At 38.4% G+C, this 25,265-nt stretch overlaps 1 protein-coding gene across 1 annotated transcript in view; it reads left to right on the top strand.

The window, feature by feature from the left end:
- LOC149312253 (contactin-1-like) overlaps nt 1-25,265 on the top strand; it is a 218,952-nt gene that overhangs the window by 151,191 nt on the left and 42,496 nt on the right. Inside the window, exons 6-15 of the mRNA XM_089524286.1 lie at nt 4,183-4,309; nt 6,252-6,430; nt 9,817-9,912; nt 12,180-12,386; nt 12,855-12,951; nt 13,882-14,063; nt 16,973-17,097; nt 19,428-19,545; nt 20,783-20,933; nt 24,285-24,412. Coding sequence (XP_089380412.1) covers nt 4,183-4,309; nt 6,252-6,430; nt 9,817-9,912; nt 12,180-12,386; nt 12,855-12,951; nt 13,882-14,063; nt 16,973-17,097; nt 19,428-19,545; nt 20,783-20,933; nt 24,285-24,412 — 1,410 coding nt within the window. The remainder of the gene's footprint in view (nt 1-4,182; nt 4,310-6,251; nt 6,431-9,816; nt 9,913-12,179; nt 12,387-12,854; nt 12,952-13,881; nt 14,064-16,972; nt 17,098-19,427; nt 19,546-20,782; nt 20,934-24,284; nt 24,413-25,265) is intronic.

The raw sequence follows: 25,265 nt of genomic DNA, 5'->3' as shown, positions 1-25,265 counted from the left end.
TTTCTTTCTTTTTTTCTTTTTGTTATCCCAGAATTAAAAAGAGATAAAATCATTTGCATCACATTTGGTTTATTGCCTTCCTGATTGCATATCTGCAAGAAGGGGAAGAATGTTAGACCCATATGCCCTATTTATAGGCCAGGGGAAATAGCAGTGTCTGAATTTTAAGCATTTCTGCCATCATTGCTGTAATTGACTTAATTGTTTCCTGCATTTCTTTGTTACTGTATATCAGGGGTGTGCAACTGTGGTGGGGCTGAGGACTGCATTCAGGAATGTGGGGCAACTTGGGGGCTGCACTGTATTTTATTATTTTTTTAATTATCTGACTACAGTATTATCTTTTTAGGAAGGAGCAATGGGAGCATTTTGAGAGATCAATGAGTTTTCTGTTAAAGGGGGTTGAGCAAAGAAGATTTAAAACAGGGATCTGTTGGAAGGATTGAGGAATGAGGATTTAAAGCAGAGATTCAATTGAGAGGGAATGGAAAGGAGTGGTGGGAGTGTTTGGAAGAACCTATAAAGATTGCTACTGGGGACTGAGTGAGGGTAGGCAGTAAGGAGGTTAAGCAGGAACTACAAGAAGGGGGTGAGAAGGCCTGCGGGGCCCTCATACTTTGCAGACCACTGCTAATTGATGATAGTAGTAACAGAATTCAGTTATGAGAGAAATATATCATTACAGCATAGTAATGGAAGAAATACTTCCTACAGAAAGGCACTAATTTCTACTACATCTTCTTTGTCTAAAAAAATGGGCCTGAGAACCAGCCTCTCTAAATTCTGGGGAAGCTTTTGCACATTTGACATAGAGCTACTTTCCTTTAAAAGAATTAACAATGTAATCATTTAAATCCCCTTTCAGAACCAAGTACCCTTGGGTTTGATGAGGTTCACTGTTGAGTAAGTGAGTATAAGATAGATGGCAGCCTCGGCAGACTTCTACCTGCACCCCTTCCCTTCCCATTATCCCTCCCTTCCACTGCTAGCAAAATCTAGTAGTTGTTCTTGCTGTGTGCCTTCAAGCCATTTCTGACTTATAGTGACCCCTAAGGGAATCTATCAAGGGGTTTTCTTGGCAAGATTTATTCAGAGGGGATTTGAGTCTGAGAGTGTGACTTGGCCAAGGTCACCCACTGAGTTTCCATGAGCAGAATCCAGTGTCGTGGTCCAGAACTCAAACCAATGCACCACAATGGCCCTACTGTATCAATACTTTTTATTAATAAAATAAAAGAAAGCTGCCATCCTACCAAGCAAGTGAAGATATGAAGCAGGTAGCAGAAGCTGTCATTCTCCCTCTCTTCACATATATATGTATGAACACACATTTTGTCTGTCTGTCTGTCTCTCTGTGTGTACACAATGACACACACTTGAAGTCAAGACCACTTAAGGCTTCCAGGCAGTGGGTTTTACATCAGTAGAATCCAGCAGTTGGAAGGGAAATGAAGGCTGTTTTTTGCATGTGTATGGTTTACTTCTCCACAGCCTCACCTGAACCAGACCTCAAAGCATCTTGTTCTTGGAGAGAAGCCTTATTATTGAGGAGTTCTCCTCTGAATAGTCTGGTATGTGCCATCTGGTCACCTAGTTCTCTTAGTATGCTGCCAAGTGTCAGATGTTCAGCTGTCACTTTCTTGATGCTGTATCTGAGGCAGGCAGACAAACACACTTCCTTCTCCTCTTCTTACTGTTATTGTTCTTAATAACTATCTTGTAGATAACCATCTAGGAATGACAGAGTAAGCAGTCAGCCTCTCTAATGTCCCCTTATCTCTCCTGACATGCAGGAGGTTACAGCTACATAGACTAGTTCACCACATGGATACATTTTAATTATTCCCCGACCCCAAAAAAGAACACATACACTGACATCTAACAAGTGGATTTCTACCAGTCTGAATATATTTCAGTGCTAGAAACTGATCAAGAGCATTCCATACCAGAGAGTTGATCAGATCTCACTAAAGGTGATATCTGCAATCCAGATACTTATGTAGCTGTCTTAGTAATGTGCAATTAAATCCACCTTGCAGAGTTTTGAAATTGTCAGAAATACATATTTCACCAGTATGCAGAGTATCAGGTTTTTCTTTTCAGTCTGAAATATTCAGATATAGATAAAGCTTTTAATATATGTATTTTCTTCAGGTGAATTGAGAATACAGTTTTTTAAAAATGACTTAGAAGTTGCTTAGATTCAAAGCTTCTTTGCTATGATGAGGGGAATTTTCTATGACGTAAATATCCAGAGTATTAATCTTATCCCAAAGGTTAATCTCTCTCTTTTTTAAATAACGTATGAGTTTTACGCTAAATATCTTGTCATTGCCTGAACGCAAAAACATAATTCTCTTGATACTAGAGAATGTTGATTGGTCCTGCTAAAATGCAGTGAAGCCACGTGCTTTCGAGAAATTTGCTATGTATAGTTCTGCTAATTTACCTTATGTATATTTACAAGTAAGAAAAATAATCCTAAAATTAATATCATGGCTTCTATATATCTGTAGACCATCTTCTATTTCTGTTCGTTGTTTGCACAGAGGACTGTAATGCTGAATATTAGCTCCTACTGATTTTGTGAATGGAACTAAATTTGTTCTCCTATAATAAAAAAATGGTTATGTGGTGTCTTTAGTTTTAGTTGAAATAAGTGAGATATGCCTCCATGTTACACTTTTAAAGCTGATTCCAAAGAAGAATACAATATTTTATCCAGTGGATAAAGCTTGAGAAAAGAGGTGTTTTTTAAAAGAAAAAAAAAGTGCAATTGTATTATACAGTATCTTCTAAATAATTATTACTTATTCTGGGAAATAGTCATACAGTCATAAAACTAGATGAGAGAATTTTAGAATTCTCCCATCTCCCTTTCTGGTATCATCTTCTTGGAAGCTCCTTACCATGTAATAAATTACTTACTTCTGCATCTGAGGAGGTAGATTAGGGTCCAAAACACACTGCAGAAATAATCCAGTTTAACTGCCCTGGATCAGAGCTAGGGAATCCTGGGAATTGTAGTTTCTTGTGGCTCCAGAGATGTCTCACACTACAACTACATGTCTCACAATATGACAGTTCCCGGAATTCTCTAGCATTGAGCCAGGGCAGTTAAAGTGGTCTCAGACTGGCTTTCTTCACAATTCAGTGTTTTGGCACACCCATTTCTTTAAGAGTTTTTCATGATCTACACAGTCAAACCCTTTGGTATAATCTATAAAGTACAGGCTACCCCCCCCCCCCCTGAAATTCTTGGGTGTGCTCCATTATGCACATATAGATTTTTTTTTTATAAAATATTTTTGATAAGTTTTAACATTTTGTAACTTTGCAGTGGTGATCTGAAGTGTATAATGATTGTATTTTTCACAAACTACACCTTTTTATGCAATGTTTTTTGGAGGAGGGGTTGCACAAACCATTTTAGTTCCAAAGGCCATATACTTTTTTGCACAACTTCCTCCTGAAATTTTTACTCTAAAGTCCTGAATTGTGACAAATATTGTGGTGGTTGACGTTTTTCAACTGAGTATGTCAGCATGTGAAGACACTCTTTCTCATCCATGATAATAAAATTTATAAATATTCTTAATAAGCCTTCTCAGAACTGAACCCTGGTTGTTGAACTCTAGATATTCCTAGATTGAGATTTGGAAGCAGCTGCTGTCCGAAAAAAATGAGTTCTCTAGTTTTAGTCAGATGGCAATTTAATTCCCGAATATGGTAATGAGGTATGTTGCTAATGAAGCTAAACTCTGAATTATTTTTTTCTGTTTATAATGACCTGAGCTAGAGGACATAAGATGTCATCACCATCTGGTGGTGGCTTTTGCTGAAGAGATTTTAGTCATCTGTTTCTTCCAGACATACAGATGTCACAAATGCCTCCATTAGCTTTGGCACCTCTTGGCAGTATTGTTGACAGCATCAGTAGAGACCCAAGGACCTTAGAATGTTACACACTCTAGAGTTCCTGGGTCCTTTTTTATAATATAAATACTGTGTTGACAATGGAAAATGGGAATCTGCAGCATTTAAATGGTTGCTATTGTGTGTATTGTGGTGACTCAAAATTATTTACAAGTATATATACTCTACTGTTGCATCTGCTCTAAACCGATATTTTAAATTTATTTAAATAACCAAATAAGTAAATGTATTTCAATTTCTTTTTAGACGAACAAAAAGGATATGGGCCAATTTTTGAAGAACAGCCCATTGATACAGTCTACCCAGAAGAATCTCCAGAAGGAAGAGTTACCATGAATTGTAGAGCCAGAGGTATCCCTACCCCTACTTACAAGTAAGTTAATGTGAGTGTATAGGAGTTGTAATTCAATTCCATGCTGGAGATCTTGGCCTAAATCAAATTGTTCATCTCAGGTAGACAGACCAGTAAAATCATTGGTTACTCAGTAAGTAAAAATATACTAGCTAACTTGAACTGCTAATTTATTTTGGTAATAGGTCTGGAAAATGTGTAATGTTGCCATGGTAGCTTTGGACCAGTCAGAATCACTCATTCCTTCATGGGAATACACAATATACACAGAGAAGATGAAGGGTGACGAGGGCGATGATGATGGGAAATTGCACAATGATTTTGAAGCTCTTTGTCTGTTTTGTTAGTAGATGTGTAAGACTCTCTCTGTGTGTGTTGTGTTGTGTGTAGAGAAGTAAATTGGCATTCATAACCTGCTAATCATTATTTTCTGACTGGTGCAGCATTCCACACATTATAAATGATAAATACACAACCCATATGCCACTGTATTTAGCCTTACCTCACTCTGAGTTGTGAATACCATCCTGTCCTATAAAGCAGCTTATGTTTGTTCCAGAGGATGCGTGAAAAATCCAAATGTTTAGAACTGTTTTTTTTATTACTATAAGTTACTGTGAGTTTTCCCATTCTTGTCTAGTATTCTTCACAAGTCAATGTGTGAATTTTTGTTTTGCAAACTGTATACTGCTCTACCCTTGTGTACGTGTTTCTGTAAAAATCTTAGATTTAATTTTAGGCTCTGACAGGTCTTTGACTGAGTCTGAGCATTCTCAGATAAGCAGCTATTAAAATTCCTCTGTAAAAAGGTTTGGCTATGAAGTGGAAACTCCCCCTGGTGGCCAAAGTTGTATCTTGATCTTTCCAACACACTTCACTAGTGTAAAAGAGAAAGCCCAGGCATGAGGCAATACAGAATAGTAGGTCAGTCATGAGCTTTTGAGCACATGTCAGCCTCTGTTTTTGTTCTCTTTCAATAATATCAAGCCCAAATCACACTAGATCAGCATCTCTCAGCTGGTGGGTATACAAGTCCCCTTAATGCAGTTACAAGTCAGTAGTGGCTGGCTCAAAATGAGGGGTTGTACAGCAGGAGTGGGCAACTGAGGTGGGTACAACAGAAGTTTCCCACCCCCTACAATCCTCTAAGGCAGTGATTCCCAAAGTCTAGCCTTCCAGATATTTTGAACTTTGGCTCCCAGAATCCCAGACCACTGGCCAAGATGGCTGAAGCTTCTGGGAGCTGAAGTCCAAAATGCCTAGGGAACCAGAGTTTGGGAATCACTGCTCTAAGGGCTGCATGGACTGCTAAATAAACAAAGGAAGAAACCTGGGAGCAGGCTGAAAGTCTACTTCTGGTATTAAAGAATAGATAATTTTCCAGGTGAAGCAGCACAGCTGGGTCCTGCATGCTGTTTGAAAGATGAAATTCTGCTCCTGGAGGCTTCCAGGTGAGGCAGTTCAACATTTTGGGTCAGGGGAGGAGCAGAAAAGGGCAACACAGGGTGTCTGTTTCACCGGCTGAAAAGGCTGCATGAATTTGTCAATACTGGCATAAATCCAGAGAAAGAAATTTGTCCATTCAGCCAAGGTTGCAGAAGCTGTAATCAAATGAAAACTCAGAATGCTATGTGTGAGAGTTTGAGTACTTAGTCTTTCATCTCAGCATCTGTGGTCTCCCATTGAGCAGAAATGTTTGCTGAGAGCCCCTCCATGGTCTTGAAATGTAAATAAAAGCCCTCAACAGTTCTTCCTGCCGATACAGAATGGTCAGAAATGCAAAAGTTGGGACTGGCATGTGCAAAGTTGAGGGGGTCGGGTCACTGTGCACAATCCATCAGTCTTACTTAGGTACCTGACCGTATTTAAAGTACAGGAGCAGACAGATGGGGGTATAATGTGGTGAATGAGTAGGTCTGTTTACATGTTTACATTTCAGTAAAAATTAAATCTCTCTTAATAGGTGGCAGCGTAACAATTGGGATATTGATATTAAAATAGCAAAGGAGCACCATGTTATGATAGGAGGTAACCTGGAAATCAATAACCCTGAAAAATCAAGGGATGAAGGAACATACGTTTGCATAGCATACAATGTACATGGAACTATAAGGAGCCGAGAAGCAACTCTGAATTTTGGATGTAAGCAGTAGTTACCGTCTTAACAAATGAAACTGTTTAAATTTTAAATTGCTTTATAATTGTTGCTTTGTAAACACTGTTTCCCTAATGCTGGTTAAGTTATCATATGATTCAGTTATCACGTGGGCTTAAATGTATAAATTAATGCCAAACAAAATGCATTTATAGGTCTGGGAGAACAAAAATATATCTATAGTGTACATAGTTGTAAAATAGATACTGAGGAAGCAGCCACTTCCATCATAGCTGGTATCAATCTACCAGTACCTACCATGGGGAGTAGCAATTCCTCACAATAGTTTTTAGAGCTTTAGAGATAATTTTTAGAGCTTTTGAAGAAAATAATAATAATTTTAAAACTTTTGTCAAGTTGCTCTGTGATCCTCATATCTCCAGGGGAAGTATTATGGCATTTTATTTTTCTCTTTGATGAGAGTCTTGGAAGACTTGTGATGGCTCTTCTCCATAGATCTCCTTACTTACATTTGATGAGAAAGTGCCAAAGACCATCAGTGCAAGTCAATAAAACAGTATCCATTCCATAAAGCATGCCTTTTGGAGCTTCTAGCTATCAAGACGCCTTGCTGTAGGCCAGTCTCCCCTATCACCAAGGTATTGTCCTACCTGCGTGCCATTTTGAAGTGTTCCCCCTTTTGTCATACAGAGGAAGAAGGAATAGATGGGATGGCAGAATATTTTCCCTCCTACTGCTCCACCCTACAGCTAAGTGTGTGCTGTTGGTAGAAGCTACAAAAATATTGTGGAGCCTTGAAAAATATCTGCTGGCTGTTAGCTAAACAAAAGATGGTTTATCTATTGCCACACAATGCCATTCTTTCAAAAGGTGACAAGAAGAATATGCTCGGTTCATGAGAAAAGTGGGATATGAATCTAAATCAATAAATAAAGGTACTAACATTTCAGTCACTGAATCCCAGATGCTATAAGCTATATTTCAGAGGAAGGCAGCAGCAAACCACCTCTGAGTACTTGCCTAAGAAAACCCTATGTAATTCATGGGTGCACATAAATTGACAGGTGACTTGAAGGCACATACACACATAAAAGATTACCTTGGCACTATTAAGTGGCGTGCCTGAAACTATTAAGTTTAAATATGGAAGAACCTGAAGTACAATTACATTCATACATTAAAAAAATCTTTATAGCCCACTTTTATAAGGACAAAAACAGTTTGGTTATGTAATGGCCTAATTAATGTTGAACAGGGAACATAGCACAGAACAATTGAGTGATAGATGCCAATAGGTTTTAGTAACAGTCAGGTCATGGAGAAGGCAGTTGATGTCTTTCTATTGTACACATTTGAGTATACATTTATGTATTGGTCTTGTATACAGACTTGTTTGCTGATGCTATCAGAAATTAGCTGCAAATTATGAAGGCTATTTAGAAAGAGAAATGGAGTGGGGGAGATAATTTCTAGTCTTGCAATACATAAATTATTTACATAAAATAAATCAGACTGCTGCAGTCCACGCTGGCAGAGTCTACTACAACGCTAACTAATATATGTCAACAGATATGGAAAACAAAACAATGGCCAATAGATTGGAAACTATCAATATACATCCTCATCCACAAAAAATGAAATATTAAGGACTGCAGCAACTTTAGGACTATAATACTAATGTCCTATACAAGAGAAATTATGCTTAAAATTCTGCAACACAGACTCCAACCATACATAGAATGAGAAATCCCAGAGGTCTAAGCAGGATTCAGGAAAGGAATAGGCACTAGGGATGGCTAATGAAGCGCACAAGGGAATTCCAAAAGAAAAGCAGCAGCTGCATTATAGACCATAGCAAAGTTTTTGACTGCATAGATCATGACTAGCTATGGAACACCCTTAAAGACATGGCAGTGCCAACACATCTGATAGTCCTAATGAGGAATCTGTACTCAAAACAAGAGGCTACTGTCAGGACAGAACACAGAGAAACAGAATGGTTACCAATTGGCAAAGGAATCAGACAAGGCTGCATTTTATCACTCTACCTGTTCAACTTATATGCAGAACATATTGTAAGAAAAGCAGGATTGGACATAGAAGGAGGAGTGAAAATAGGAGGAAGGAATATCAACAATCTAAGATATGCAGATGACTAGCATAATACTAGCAGAAAACCCCTGAGACATGGAAGAACTGCTAAGGAAGATCAAGGAAGAAAGTGCAAATACAGGCTTACTGTTGACATAAAGAAAACAAATGTAATGACCACAGAGAATCTACACGTATTCAACCTAGTCAATGAAGAAATAGAAATAGGAAGAGAGTTCTCATACCTGGGATCAAACATTGATAGAAATGGGGACTGCAGCCAGGAAATCAGAAGCAGATTAAGAATGGTGAGGCTGGCTATGAAAGAAGTGAAAAATATGTAAAGATATACAGCTGAGTACAAAAGTTAGAATCATACAAGCCATTATATCATTACCATGTGTGGGTGTGAGAGCTGGACAGTTAAGAAACAGGATAGGAAGAAAATCAATGCATTTGAGATGTGGTGCTGGAGAAGAATGCTGAGGATCCTGTGAATGGCCAAAAAGACAAACAAATGGGTCCTAATGCAGATCAAGCCAGCAATCTCCCTGGGAGCCAAGATGGCAAAACTTAGGCTGTTGTACTTTGGACACATCATGAGAAGGCATGACTCACTGGGGAAAAAAGTATTAGGAAAGGTGGAGGGTAAGGTGGAGCCACATGCCAAATGGATGGACTGTATTAAGGAGGTCAGCCCAGCAAAGGAGTGGTCTCCAGGGCAAACGCGTGCCCTTGGAAGCCCGTCCCTTGCTGGGCTTCTTCTGCAGAGGAAACCCAGCGAGGGAGAGGTCTCCAGGGTGAACATGCGCCCTTGGACATCTGACCCTTGCTGGGCTTCCTCTGTGGAGGAAACCCAGCGAGGGAGAGGTCTCCAGGGCGAACGTGCGCCCTTCCCAGGCTCTCCCCAACTGAGCTGCCCCTTGCGGAGGCAGCCCAGCTTGGTCGAAAGACCCATTGCCCCATGCATAAGTCTACCCAGGATTCTGGAGACTATTTTGGGGCAAAAATTTCTCGACTTATAGTCGAGTATATACGGTAGTTATCCTTTTGTTAGATATGGAAATCGTGGGGGGGGGGGGGAGGTAAAGACTAAACAGGAATATTATTTTAGCTCATTGTGGTATTATTTTGGAGGGGAGGAAGGAAAGCAATTACTCAGAAAAATAACTAATATTTATCTGTATTGTTGTCTGTATCTTTTCATATATCTTTGTATCACGTGTGAATTTCTTCTTGATACATTATTTGTGGACATTTCTGTAATATAACCGGCATGTTATAATATGATCATATAACACTTGCATGTTCTCCCAAATAGATCTATATCCTTTTACACCTGAAGAGAGACACGCGGTAAAAGTACGGGAAGGTGTAGGTGCTGTCCTTCTCTGTAACCCTCCACCTCATTATCCAGGTAATTAAATCCATATTTTCCAGATTTCATTGGAAGTACAGGACAGAAACTAATATGATTACAAAATCACTAACTTTGAATATTACTATATAAGCTACATAAGCTGCTTAAGTCCTGTAATATGAGAAGTGCCAGTCGGCTTTGCTGCTTGACATCTTTTATTTCTTTAGAATGTAGTGGTTTTCTTCAGATTTAAGAGGAACTGTGTCTGGTTGCTTTAAAAGCTATTATTGATTAAGCTTCATGAACTTTGTATGTAACTTCATTCATATAGAATTGGATGAACTTTGTCTGTCTAATATGTATTCCAACAAATGGAAAGAAGTCTTTTCAGTCATAAATTGAATATGCTCAATACCATCTTATAGCATAAAAATTGCATTTGCCTGTGTGCAAATATATGTTACATATGAATTAGTGTAAATCCCTTCGTGGAATCTCTGAAGTATTGGGCTAAATGAAATAGGCATAGGGCAGTCTTATTGTGATAGGCATCAGCTTGAAGTTACTTGGAGGCAGAAACATATTATGAATTGGAGTGGAACTAGAAGAATGTAAAGGGCAGCCTTTGCTGGTGGAACCAGATCTTTGTTTGGCTTCAAAAAATAGAATGGGATAAATGATCGAGATGATTTACAAAAGGTGTTTCACAACTGCTGAACTTTTTTTTTTATTCTGAGGCGGGATACAAACCGCTGCTTTGCGGCGCTTCCCTGCCGCCGCCGTTTGCTCCGTGCGGGAGCTGCAGCAGCCAAACGGCGCGGCTCCCGCGCGGAGCAAAAAAGAAGCTCCAAAATGGAGCTTCTTTTGCAGTCGCGTTTGCGACGTAGCGAGGCGCCAGGGGCGCACTCGCTACGTCACAAAGGACGCGACACGTCTGGACGCTATGCGTCCAGTACGTAAAGATGGCGGTGCCCATGTGGAAGGGGCGCCGCCATCTTGTACGTATAGGATACGTACTAGGGTTAGGGGGGTGCGGAAGCACCGCCCCTTCCTAACCCTAGTACATATCCTATACGTACTATATGGCGGTTTGTATCCCGCCTGAGTTCACATTGTTGCTGGATATGATGAAAAGTCAAATATTCTGAATTCACTTCCTTAAAAAAGGTAGACACTAAGATCATATGTATGAGGGCTTAAATACCCTAAAGACATTTGTTTCCATCTGATTTTGGAAGCTACATTCCAAACAAGATTAGAACAGCACCATCAGATTCAACACTACAATCAAGGACCAGCATATAGAAGTAAACCAACCACAATCAAATAACTTGATCATAAAAAGTCAGAGAGGTATGCAAATAACCTCATTGCTCAAAAGTTTGGCAAAATAATCTTTTGTGCTAAGAAGGTATTGATTCATTTAAATGATGAAACCCGAATGTTACACTATGGATTCTTTGTTTTTGCACTAGTTTCTACCTGGCTAGTATGTAGACAACAGTGAAGAGAGTACTGAAAAGCTTGTTGAAAAGCAGAAAACAGTGAGGAGACAAGTTCCATCTGCTTGAGATAGGCAACTGTTTATTCAGTAGTTTTTTGTGGGGTTTTTTTTTTGGGCTACGAGGCCATGTTCCCGTTTCATCATTTAAATGAAACAATACCTTCTTAGCAGAAAAAATCTTTTGTAAAACTTCTGAGCAATCAGGTAATTTGCATACCTCTCTGATTCCATCCTATCCTTTCAAGGTAGACCTGAAAAATAACCTTAGAGAGCTACCATCTTCAGCCTTGGTAAGCTGCTGGTGTTCATATGATGCCTTACAGTGGGCCCTTGGTATCTGCTGGGGTTTGGTTCAAGGGCCCCTCATGAATACCAAAATCTGTGAATGCTCAAATCCCATTAAATACAATGGCATAGTAAAATGGCGACCCTTATATAAAATGGCAAAATCAAGGTTTGCTGCTTGAAATTTATACTTGTTTAAAAATATGTTCAAGCTGTAGACGCTTGAATCCATAGATGAAGAATCCGTGGATACAGAAGGCTGACTGTATATGTTAATGTTATGGGTTGGAGCAGTGTACAAGATCTTTTTATATTAAGTTTAAGGTTCAATTGATGAGCATCTCTAGTTAAAAGGAAATCTAGCTAAGAAAATTCCCTGACATGTTCAAGAACCTCTGTTAGTCAGCTTAGACAATACTGGCTCACATATCCAATAGCTTTAAACTCAGTAAAATGCTAAGTATTTGTGTCCATAAATTCTTGTCAGGATATATTCTCTTCTAGTTTTAATTAAAATGCTTTTCTTTCTTTCCAGATGATCTGAGTTATCGATGGGTTCTTAATGATTTCCCAGAATTCATTACTTTGGATAAACGGCGATATGTTTCACAATCAAATGGCAATCTCTACATTGCCAAAGTGGAAGCATCAGATAAAGGCAACTACTCTTGTTTTGTGACCAGCAATTCAATCACTAAGAGTGTGTTCAGCAGTTTCATTCCACTTATTCCTCAAGCAGATCGTAAGTATATATCCAGGGTATCTTGTATAACAGACGTCCTTTTTGGCTGCTCACCTTTCTTTTAGTTGCAGCATTTCTTAGTTCTGTGTATTTAAAACTAAATGTTTGTGCATTTTGCTTCAGCTTTGAGACAAAATTTAAAATTTCTCTCAACATGGCATCAGTTTACACAAATGTTAAGTCAGACAGCAGAGCGAGATAATCCCTTGAAGGTATAATTTGATGTTTCATTAACATGAACCATATATATTCTGTTGAAGAATCTGGTCTGTAATTTCTCTTAACTCCCATGCATAGGGTCAACTGATCCCATGCAGTTGACCAAACTACCCGAAGTGAGGTTAATTGTTTAAAACTTCCTGCCAAATGATTTTGATACAAACATGGTATGAATATGTGGAAGATCATATGTATTGGTCCTGGGCGACAGGCTGCATCTGCTGATGATTGCTTCTTCCTTCACAATAGGTACAAAAGGCTATCTTCCAGATATCAGAGTAAAGTTTAAAGACACATATGCACTTTTGGGACAAAATGTGACACTGGAGTGTTTTGCACTTGGAAAGTAAGTAGGCTTTGAATTTAGTTACACATAGGAAAATGTTTGGGTAGCCTTAAACTGGGCTGGGAAATGGCAGCCTTAGGGCATCTTTGCACAAAGACTTAAGTGGCTTCAAGTGCTGCTTTTAGCTAAGCAGTCATGCCATGTTAAGAGCAGTGCACTAGTTTTACTGGTCTGGGGGAAAAGGCTCTTCCAGGCACTAACTCTCTGCAGGACCTTAAAGGCTAAAGGTTTTAAAAACTGTCAGTTAACCAAACTGATTCCAAGTAAAAATGAAGTAGAAGAACTGTGGGGTGCAATTTGTTTCCCAGGATGTTAACCCTTTTAAATGGAAACAAAAATCAGCATGTCTGGAAGTCAATGCTGTTCAGCATGGAGGAGAGAGACAGATCTACAGCATACAAAATGGAGGGTTTTGTAGATTTTCTACAGACTAACTAATGCAGAAAGAGAGAAGTTGTGGCTGTGGGTGCATCTGCACTGTAGAAATAATGCAGTTTCACACCACTTGAACTTTCATGGCTCCATCCTACAGAATCCTGGGATTTGTAGTTTTGTGAGACACCAGTATTCTTTGGCAGAGAAGAAAAAAAGACCTTGTACAACTACATATTCCAGGATTGGAGTTACAGCACTTAAACTAGTGTCACATTGCATTACTTCTACAGCAACCAACAAACAGGAAGTGCCATTAACACATCCTGTGCCTAAACTCTTAGAGAGGCATGCAAACTAGCAACAGCTGTGTATAAACATGCTAAGCTTGCTAATTCTTAACACAGTTGACAGTGGTAAGAGGTGGTAGAAACATATCAGGAAAGCAATGAAGTGAGAATGTGATTGGTTTAAGAAAGCATTTCTTGAAGAAGTGAACTTTGTAGAGTAGGATGCCATTCTCCTGTATTTGTATTTCCTCTGTTTTCTTTCCCAAAGCCCTGTTCCTGAGATTAGATGGAATAAATATCTGGAACCTATGCCAACTAGTGCAGATATAAGTATGTCTGGTGCAGTTCTCAGGATCTACAATATTCAGTTCGAAGATGAAGGGACATATGAATGTGAAGCTGAAAATCATAGAGGGAAAGATAAGCATTCAGCAAAAGTTTATGTTCAAGGTAAGTATAATGCTTTTTAACAGTGAAAACTGTACATCTTATTCCATGCCTGTTACATCTTATACCATGAAAAAAGCTATGTTTCAATTACAGTGTTTATGAAACCTAAGTGCAATGTGCAAACCTAAATGCAATGAACCCTTGTGGCACAGTGGCTAAATGCCAGTATGGCAGCCACAATGTTGTGAATTCAATCCCAGGACTCCAAGGTTGACTCAATCTTCCATCCTTTCATAGGTCAGTAAAATGAGTCCCCAGTTTGTTGGGGGCAATTGACTTACAGATTGTAAACCAATGTAAAGTCGAAGGCTTTCATAGCCGGCATCCATCGTTTTTTGTGGGTTTTTCAGGCTATGTGGCCATGTTCTAGAAGAGTTCTAGAACTCTTCTAGAACATGGCCACATAGCCTGAAAAACCCACAAAAAACTATAGATTGAAACTGCTTAAAGTGTTCTTAGTTCCCTATTAAGCAATATAGAAATGTAAATGCTATTCCTATTGCTGTTAATGAACAGTACAACTTTTCAGAACTAGTGTTTATATTGTGACTACTCTGTGAGACAATTAGTAACACAAAGATCAGTTAACTGTAAAACTGAAGGTTGTAAAGAAATATTACCACCAGCCAAGACGTATTATTCCACCTTTTAATAAAGGCATCACTTATTCAGTTCTTACTGTGTGGAGATTAGAGATGGGTTCAGACTATTTTGGTTCTTACTAATTTCTTATGTATTCATTCATAAATAAGTACATTCCCTCCTGTTAGCATTAATGTGTAATTTTAAGGAAAGCATCACACAAAAATCACTCAAAAATAATCATATATATATATATATATATATATATATAGAGAGAGAGAGAGAGAGAGAGAGAGAGAGAGAGAGAGAAGAGCATACTTCAGTTAATGGAGCAGCTGTATTCTTGGGCATTACTTCTTTAACCAAACATTTGGTACCAGAGGCTGAAATAGCATGGAAAGAATAGGGATAGGTTCCTACACCACAGAAAAAATAGAGCAGTTCAACAAACTTTAATTAAAATAAATTGACAATATGCACATGTGAAATGAAACAGCCAGACTAAATAAGCCTTGCATAAGTGAACAAAAATATTTTGAGCCTCCTAAAGATGTAAGAGAGGCAGCGTGATATAGTAGTTTGAGTGTTGGACTACAGCTCTGGAGACCAGGGTTTGATTGCTACTAGGCCATGAAACCTGCTGGGTGAACTTGGGCAAGTCAAATGTGCTCAATCTCAGGGAAAGGCAATGGCAAACCTCCTCTGAATAAATCTTGCCAAGAACCATGATGATTGCCTTCTTGGGGTCACCACAAGTTGGAAATGACTTGAAGGCACACAACACACAGAAACTATGTGAAGTCTTCTTCAAAAATGCATCTAGGGATATATATTTTTTGTTTCATTAGCCTTTGCCTTCCTTACAATTTTCATTTTGTCTAGATCTATGTTTTTTAAAAACATGACATGGTTCTCTGATGCACCAGACTTATCTCCTGTCCCACTTCCACTCATCCTAGTTTCTTCAACAGATGGACAGAGGAATTCCTAGCCATACATCTTCCATCATTGTTTTTCTCATGTTGAAAGTGATCTGATGAAAGAGGAGACATCCCTTTTCACATGAAGGCTTCCCACACGAGCAAGATCCTTGTGAAGCACCTCTATCTGAGCACGAATCTCACCTTTCAGACATGTCACTTTCCATGCGAGGAAAGCAATGGTGTAAAGGGTAGGGCTAGGTTCTCTTCAGCTCAGAGTTCAGCTCAGAGGAATATGAACTGAGTAATGCCTCAACATGGATGAAGTGTAGAAATATAATGGGAGACCATGGTTTCTGGTTTGTGAATGGACTGAAGTGAGCCTTCCTCCTCCCCTGCATCCCAGAAGAGAAGATAGAATTGTGAAAATGCAGTTTACATTTAATTCTGAACTCAGACAGCTATGGTGTGTTTAAACCAGGGATGAGAAACATGTAGCCCTCCAAATATTACAGCAAGCCCTCCATACCCACATTTTTTTAATCCACAGATTCAAGCATCCATGGCTTTAAAATATTTTTAAAATATAGAAATTCCAAAACAAACAAACAAACCTTGATTTTGCCTTCTATATAAGGGACACCATTTTACTATGTCATTGTATTTAACGGGGTTTGAGCATCCATAGATTTTGAAATCTACAGGGGGGTCCTGGAAACAAACCCAAAAGGATACCAAGGGCCCACTGTATTGGACAGCAATTCCCATCAGTCCTGGAAGTTAATCATAGAGGATGTGTGATGGGAATTGCAGTTGAACATCTGGATATATCATCTATGCCTATTTTAAAGTATGGTTCAAACCATCTGTGGTAGAATTTAAACAAATTAGCTTTCTGAAGTTGGACATGATAGAGATTAATCATTTGTTCAAAAGAGGAAGCAGGTGTTTCCAGACTCCTTTGATGATTGATAAGGGAAGAGCCTGATGGAAGCATGAGCACAAGGGAACCATGATTTAATGAACTAGACAACAGCATATGTTTGTTTCCATAAGTGTAAAAATATTTTTTTGATTGCCTCTTCACATCAAAGAGATGGTGTAACTGCTTGTTCATACATAAATTCAAAATGGGGATTGTCCATTAAGTATGTCATGTAGTAAAGGAAAAGATAAGATTAGAGAGACATTAGAATTTATTAACATTGCAAAGTATGGTAAGGGTGGAGAAGGCTCAAAATAACTGTAAGGCATAAAATGCTCTAATCAACAGTCTCAGCATAGGACTAGGCTGATCCAGGAGATAAGTAGGTAGTGATTGAAACAACATGTTGGCTTGTAAAACAAGTAAGCAATTGATTTAAAGCATGCATAAAATACAAGAGTTGTATTTTCTTTGCCTTTCAGCATATCCAGAATGGGTGGAACACATTAATGACACAGAAAGAGATTTAGGCAGTGAGTTCCACTGGCCATGTGTCGCTGCAGGCAAACCTATTCCAACAATCCGATGGCTGAAGGACGGAATACCGGTAGGCTTAGATTACTTTCTAGTAGTAAAAAACTATATATTTGATAAATAATACCCCTAAGTACAAAAATGTTTCTGAAAATGTGTCTCTGGCATACCTTTATCTCAGTTTTCTTTTTGGTTGTGAAATGCCTGTTTTCACCTGTTGTTCCACTGAAAATAATTATGTTCTCTTTGTACTGCTCCCTGTTAATACAAGGAATTAATTTATTATTAGTGGAAAATTTTAAAACAAACCAACAAATATAAACATCCTAGGCCTGAAGTAGACAGGCAGGAAAGCCGCACACCCAGTCGGGAAAAGCCAGCACAAGAAGAAGCAGGGAAAGTCCACTCCTTGCCAGTGGCCTATTCGAGAGCATGGCAGTGGCCCAATCAGGCCCATGCTTAGCGGTTGCAGCAACCCCGCTCCAATTGGGGTTGGAGCAGTCTCTGGCTGCTATTTTTGCCCCATCCGCATGACCCTTTACTCATTGTACAACCTTTCACTATTATTACAATGTTTCTGAATTCATGGGCTAGTAAATACTAATTTCAGAAAAGTTGCATTTTCAACTGGCATTCACTTGTTCAGAAAATATATGAAAAGTAGTCTTATGTGAAGAATGCCCCCTCACTTCTGCAGCCCTGTTTTAGAGTGGCAAACTCAGAATGGCTGGCAGACATTTTAAATATGGAGCATGGAAAGGACTCTTTACTAGGAAAGGTTGGAGACAGCATCATTTAAAACTAAATTGCAGCCAAGGAGCAGCCCATTTTGGTAGTGGAATGCATTTCCTCTTTCCATGTTCCTTATTTCTTTTTGCTGCAATATGGTTGTGCTAGATTTGTCACATAGTATTTAAAATCTCATGATGTCTTTCATGATGTTTCTCTGAGAATTTCTCAGAAGGTATTGGTTGACCTTTAACTTCCAAAACCTGATCCAAGCATCAGGACCACATATTTCAGTTCTCCCAAGCTTTCTAATGTGGGGGGGGGGGGGGCTGGCTATTATTATTTCCCCAGTATGCCAGACACCATCACCATATTTGTACCCATTGGCTACAGTTGTTTCTTTCTTTCCTGGAAACAAGGGACCAGCAATGGCTAGCACTAAGATACATGGCACAACATCACTGAAGTAACGTGAATGCTAATATCGAGATTAATAAGAAACTGTCTTGCTTCTCTTAAATACAGGAAAGAACTGATGTCAGCACATTCACAAGCACTTTCCTTTCTTCACTTGTCAGTTTACAGACAAGTGATATAACAAACTGAATAGCATTTCTGACAGATAATCTGCATACAGGATTATAAACAGGATTGCAAAAAGCAGCACATTATTTTCAGACAGTAAACCATGTAATTATCCTGAATGGAACAAAACAAAGTATGTTGATTGCTGTGAGAATGTTGTATTTATCAAACTCAGATACTTCTGTCTATTTGCATTCCCCTCCAGAAGGTAAAAGGCTAAAATAAAGAAAAATAAAATACAGATGTAATAAGAACAAATCATTTTCTCTTGGTTTTTTAAATACAATTAATCAATAGATGGTGAGACCTTTAGATTGCATATACTTGAACTATATCAATCACTCACCTCCTCTAAGGCTCCAGTGTAGCTCCTTCTCCATCATTTGTCAAACACAGAATTTAACAATTACCTTTCTCAAACAGATATATTTTGATATTAGCAAATAAAGGGAAATTATGCTGCAATCCTGCCTATACTTATATGGGGACTGAAGTTAATGAGGCTTACTTCTTTTTGCACATGCATACTCATATACAGGGCACCCATGCCATATGCGGGCGCACAATACGAGGCTTCAAGCTTATGCTGAAGCTGCACTGCCATTAGACAAATGGCGCATGTGCCTGTAGCACGCAAGCACATGACGCATTCTTTGCAATGGGGTGCGAGCATGTGCAGAATTCCCCTTATGTGGGGGGGGGGGGGATCTGAAACAGATCCCCGGCATAAGGGAAAGGCCCACTGTACTAAAAGCACATAAATTTTGTTCCACATTTTCCATATCTTATCTACTGTGTCAGTATAAATATATTATGCACTCACCATGGTGCATTAAGGGAGATACTATCGAGTCCATAGCGGTTGCTGGGGCATTCTGGGAGATATATATTTAAATAATACACTTTTCAAGCTCTGATGCACAAATCACCACACCTTGTAGTTGCATGTGCAACAGTAAGGAGAAGATACTTGAGCAGAATGCTGTCCTCAAATGCACATCCATTGTGGAAAAGGACTTTAAGGAGATATGAAACCTCTCCTGCCAAAACCTAAATGAAATTTTTCTTCTTGTGTCTTTTTTTTTTTAGTACTGGAAGGGAGACTTGAGATTTTCTAGCCTGAAGAATGAAGACAGTGGCATGTATCAATGTGTTGCAGAGAATATACATGGAATGATTTATTCAAATGCAGAGCTGAAAGTTATTGGTTAGTTTTTTAAAAAATATTTTGCATTATTTCAAACCATTGTAAATAAAATATGTTATGCGTTGTCAGTGGCATTGGTTATTTCTGAGCTCAATGTATGACTTTGTAACTCCATGTGTGACTTTGTAAACTCTAACATCTTACTACAAGGACCTCCTCTGAATGCTCCCACCACTTGAAGTAGATAGTAGATTGTTTCACGTGAAATACGATTTTTATGGAGACACCCTGATAATGCAAAGCTTGGTTTCCAGGAGACTTTATCTGGATGCCTCCTGATGTTATTTGCAAGCCATTTTCATTTCCCTGGGACACTGGAATTCTAATTTCCAGTCTAAGCGGTTCTGTATTGTGTGTGGTAGGAAAATGCTTAAATGACATTTTTGACTTCACATATTTATATTTTTATGGGTGTGATATTTTACTATACATTATTTTGTTGTGATTACCTAGCTTATTCTAGAAATTAGTTGAAGGGATAGTATATGTATGTAATTTTCTTTTTAAAAAGTAATCAGAAATACAAACGTTGCTCAATTTAATGGATAGATTACCCATTAAAGTTCTAGCCGATAAGAAGAACTATTTTCATTATTTGCAAATCTGCTATAAATATATACTTGTCTATTTTAGGCTATTTTGGTTTGTAGACATTAGAAAAGTAAATTAAAGTGGGCCTATGGTCAGGGCAAGATGGCTTCCCACATGTCCCTCCACCCTTCCAGAGCAGGGACTAAACTGGTCAGTTTTCTCACTGTCCTTGCCTTGCCCTCACACATATTTTTCTCCTGGTGAATGAAATAGATCCAGTTATAGCAAAATGTATTTACAAGGAGTGTTACTTACCACATTTTTCATTTAACTATGCTGGCCAGTCTCAAAATTTCTGGCTATGTGCATAGTATGTATAGTAGCTTTTTTTAATAGAAATTCTTGTGCTGCCTTCAGTATCTTGGAACAAGATTTCTATCTTGACATTTTGAAGATTTGCAAATGTGTTTATGCTTAATCACATTATCAATGTATTAAGCTGATTAAAAGAATAAATTCATTACTAAATAGCACATTTCTTCAATTTTGCCTTGTGAAAGATGTAAACAGCAATTTTATATATGCTTCCTGAGAAGTGAGGTAATCTCAGTAGGCAGGACATACATCTGAGCAGACACGTAGGCTTGTACTAGTAGTGTGTTACACAGCTGTATACTTATCTAGCAATGCATGTCTTTCTCTACAGTTTTAGCTCCAACTTTTGAATTCTACCCAATGAAGAAAGAAGTCTTGGCTGCTCGAGGAGGTCAGGCTATAATCGAGTGCAAGCCCAGAGCAGCTCCTAGGCCAAAACTCACATGGATCAAAGGAGCAGATATTCTTAGAAATTCAACCCGGTCAGTATTACTGGTTACTATGGGCAACTCATAAGGTGTGAGCCACTGTTTCAAATGGATCATACCACAAATAGCCAAATACTTCACAGAAATTTGATAAACATCCAGTTTTATTGTTTGCCTGGAACAGGGGTGTGGTGGGAAACACCAAGTGATCAAAATAAAAGTTCACATTTTTGGATTATATCTCTTGGAAACACACAGTCACCAAGGGGGATACTGGGAACTGTTGTTTAAAAAAGTAACTTTTCCAGTCACAGAATAGATTTCTAAGTTTAGCTTGGTGGGTCACATCAACCTCCTTCCTACATTACCCATATAGCTATATGTATCTCTGCACCTCTGAACTCTATGTGTTGAGGGAATGTCTGAGGTCCATGAGTACAGCCTTTCATTCTTTAGATAGTTGTTCAATGCACTAATTTCAGAATAGGGAAGAGAAATAAAGTTGGATACAATGTCTGGGGAGCATCCAACACCAGAGATGTATTCTGAGGAGCACCTTCATGGAGGCAGTACATGAAAGGGGTTCTGGTATTGTCAAATAATTTTTTAAATTATGTGGTGTGTGTGCACTGGTAATTCCATAATCCAGCAGTGGTACTCTTAACTATTTTTTCTTGGATTTGTTTTTGTGGATAAGTTAATAGGAGACATTTCTTACAATATTGTTCTATTCTTAGCACAGTATGATAAGAACCAGTATACCTAAACAATCAAGTGCTTTTTGTCTACTAAAGCTGTTCTAAAGTTAACAGTGGAAGGAAAGGTGTCTTCCAAAATGGGAAGGATGATTTCTTTTTTCCAATGTTGGGCTGTAGTATAGTTACCTGGTGTTCTAGACAACATGGGAATGGTTTCTCTTCCATCACTATGCTGCAACACAACAGTATAAAATAGGAAGAATCACCTAGTTGTTTGGACAGCAAGATAGTTCCCTGTTGGTGCATTGCACTAATGCTTCATAACAGAAGACAGAGAAGTGCCTCTCCTTTGCCTTGGTAACTATGTGACTATCTTCTGGCATTGCATAGAAGAGCAAAATGGTCACTGTAGCTGAAAAGAGTTGTGGGAGTCACTATCGTATATACTCATGTACAAATCGACCTCATGTATAAGTCTAGGGAAGGTTTCAATGTCAAAATCATGGATTTTGATATTACCCAAGGATAGGTCGAGGGTAAAACTTAAGGGGTTATAACGAAGGATGGAAAGGGGGAAATACCACTTTGGTCCCTCTTCCTTCTTCTCTGGACCTCTCTTGACCACCTAACACTGATTCCCAGGTGCTGGAGGAGAGGTTTTAACATTGGATTGAAAGGGGAAGCAAGTAGTGTTAAATGGGGATTTTCTTCTGTGGGAAGAGAAGCCTTGCAGATTGGACTGGGAAGAGAAGTGAATGGCATTAAATGGGGAGGTTTTTTCCCTGGGAAGAGAAGCAAGTGGAGTTAAATGGGAAAGTTTTTCCCTGGGAAGAGAAGCCTTGCAGATCAGACTGGGAATCTCTTTCACACACACACACAGAAAAACACAGGCACCTTTCTTGTTTTAATAATAATAATAATAATAATAATAATAATAATAATACTTTATTTTATTTATGTACCACTATTCCAAAGATCATAGCGGTGAACAGCAAGTAAGCTAATTAGCAAGTAAGCTAATTTGTCCCCAACAGTCTGGGTACTCATTTTAGCGACCTCGGAAGGATGCAAGCCTGAGTCGAGCTTGGGCCCTTTTGCTGGTCTTGAACTCGCAACCTTGTGGTTTTGAGTGAATGGCTGCAGTACAGGCATTCAACCACTGTGCCACCAGGGCTCCTTTCTAAATAGTACCAGTGTACTGACCCATATATAAGTCAACCAAGGATTTTAGGGTCAATTTTGGGCCCTAAATTTCTTGATTTATAGTCGAATATACATAGTAATTTTAAATACTTAGTGTATTGGGGGTGGGAGGGCACAGATCTTGTTCTTTATTCTGTGGCCTGCCTCAATTTCTGCAGCCTATTCCTAGACTTTTAGGTATGATTGTCTGGCACAGATGATAAGAAGATAGGGTGAAGTCTCTCATGCTTTAGAAATTACACAATTCTTATTTCTAAAGTGCATAATTTATATGTGCATTGCAGGTGAGAAACATCTCATATGGAAAAAGACTAGCAATGATTTTTGTAATGTGTGAAGTGAGCCCTATTCTTATCACTGATTCATATGTTGAAAGTAGCGCTGCTGACTGAAAGCCTACATAGCCATTATGATACTGAGTTAAGTGGATCATGGGTTTGATTCTGTAGAAGGCAGATTTCTGTGTTCCTAAACCCAGTGTTCTTACAGTATAACAGATTTATGTATTCCTTTTTAATAAAATAGAGAACAGTTTATTTAATAGAGAACAAGTATATTGGAGCTGTCAAAAAAAGCATAAATTATCACTGATCAACATTCAGCATTTTGTGATGAGCTATTGATATCACTGTGGAGTCTATTGAAGACTAAAACAGGAATATTAAACTACTGGTGCTGATTGGATGTTCTAATAATGTGCTATACAGGCTTTGTTTTTAGACAAAAGAAGAATAATGGTATAATCCCATATGTATCTACTTGGAGTTCAGTAGGGCTTGTTCATGCAAGTACTGTATACATCTGTTTGCAACTGGTCACTAAATAGTAGCTGTGGTCTTCCATGTGACCTGCCCTTTTTGTGGTTCAAGGTAGCATTGATGTTTTGTCATAAAGACTTCGCAAAATTAGTAGTATAGTGCTTCTGTTAATTAAAATGTATCTTTACTTGATAAGGTAATTCTGAACATTTTACATATTTACTTGTCTCCATAAAATTAGTCCCAAAAGAAAACCATGTCTTGTTAATTTTGGCCCTATACAGACAGGCCAAAATAAAACTGCTTTGAATCACTTTGGAGGTATGCTGTTTAAATGATGCATGCATAGTAAGAGTCCGGAAACTGCGCCAAAGCCATGATCCAGTCCTAAGGACTAAAGTGCAGCTTTGGCACAACTTCCGGACTCTTTAGTATGCATGCATCATTTAAACAGCATACCTCCAAAGTGACTTGAAGCAGCTTTATTTTGGTCTGTCTGTATGGGGCCTTACTTAAATTATGAATAGGTGATAATGTGCTTGTGAACATATACGTTAGTGGGAGTGATAAAATATTTCAATTCCTACAGCCTGACCTTGTTATTGAGGTATTTCAGTGGGTCACTGGAGATTTAGAGTGCCATTGGTTCATGTAGTCTGTTCAGATGAAAGAAGCTATTCACATCTCTGTTGGATAGGGTTTTTCTTTTCTTCTGATATGTTTCCTAACAATTTTTCTTTGAACAGGATACGAATTTGGTATGATGGAAGTCTAGAAATTATTAATGTGACAGCAGCAGATGCAGGCAACTACACTTGTTTTGTAGAAAATTTCAAAGGAAAAGCTAACAGTTCTTCTGCTCTTTTGACCACAGGTATTTTATTCAATATATGTAAGCTAAATTCCCAATGCACATAGAGAAGATTTCATACTGCTAATTACTGTTGCATGTCCAGAGACCAGATCAGCTGTATATGAATACTTCAGTATATCGAAAAATTCGCTGAGAATACATTGTGCACAAAAGCAGCCAAGATAGCTTGAATAAAAGCAAAGAAAATACACTAAAATTCAATTAAAATACAGGGAAACTCATAACAAAATAAAACCAAAGTAATGAACAAGGAGAGATAAGAACTTTACAGTTAAAAGCTAACAAACATTAAGAAGTTCTCATTGCTTGATTTTTTAAAAAAAAAAAAAACCTTAAAAGATAGGGAAAATTTTAAATGGTCTCCAGAAAAGAAGTTTCAGAAGCTAGGTGCAAGAACTGAAAAGTCATGTGACAGATAAGAAGAACCTGATGCTGCTTCAGTGGAAAAAATATTGCGTTTAAGCATTCTCTGCCATCAATCATTTTTTTTCCTTTATGCTTACTGATTTCACAGGTCACAAAATTAACAATTATATGTATGCTTCTTTTACAGTAAATAGTAGGCAGGTCCTGATAGAGCAAGGGACAGTGGTGGAATGGGCAGGGAGTGATATTTTGTTTCCAGCATGGTTCAGATTGGGGGCTTCACACCTGCTCTTTGCAGCATGTGAAAACATTCCTTGATTTTAGAGATTGCCCTTAATTTTTGTACTCTGTTTCTGTTTATAGACTTTTTCCTAATATATGAGTGCATTTTTGTTTGTACATCTATCTATCTATCTATCTATCTATCTATCTATCTATCTATCATCTATCTATATATCTATCTGTCATCTTTTAAAAATATTGGAAG

The sequence above is a fragment of the Sceloporus occidentalis genome, unplaced genomic scaffold (genome assembly GCF_023333645.1).
Source record: "Sceloporus occidentalis isolate IW3139 unplaced genomic scaffold, rSceOcc1.0.p SCAF_5, whole genome shotgun sequence".
Classification (NCBI taxonomy): Eukaryota; Metazoa; Chordata; class Lepidosauria; order Squamata; family Phrynosomatidae; genus Sceloporus; species Sceloporus occidentalis.
This window is presented reverse-complemented; position numbering and strand designations above follow the sequence as displayed.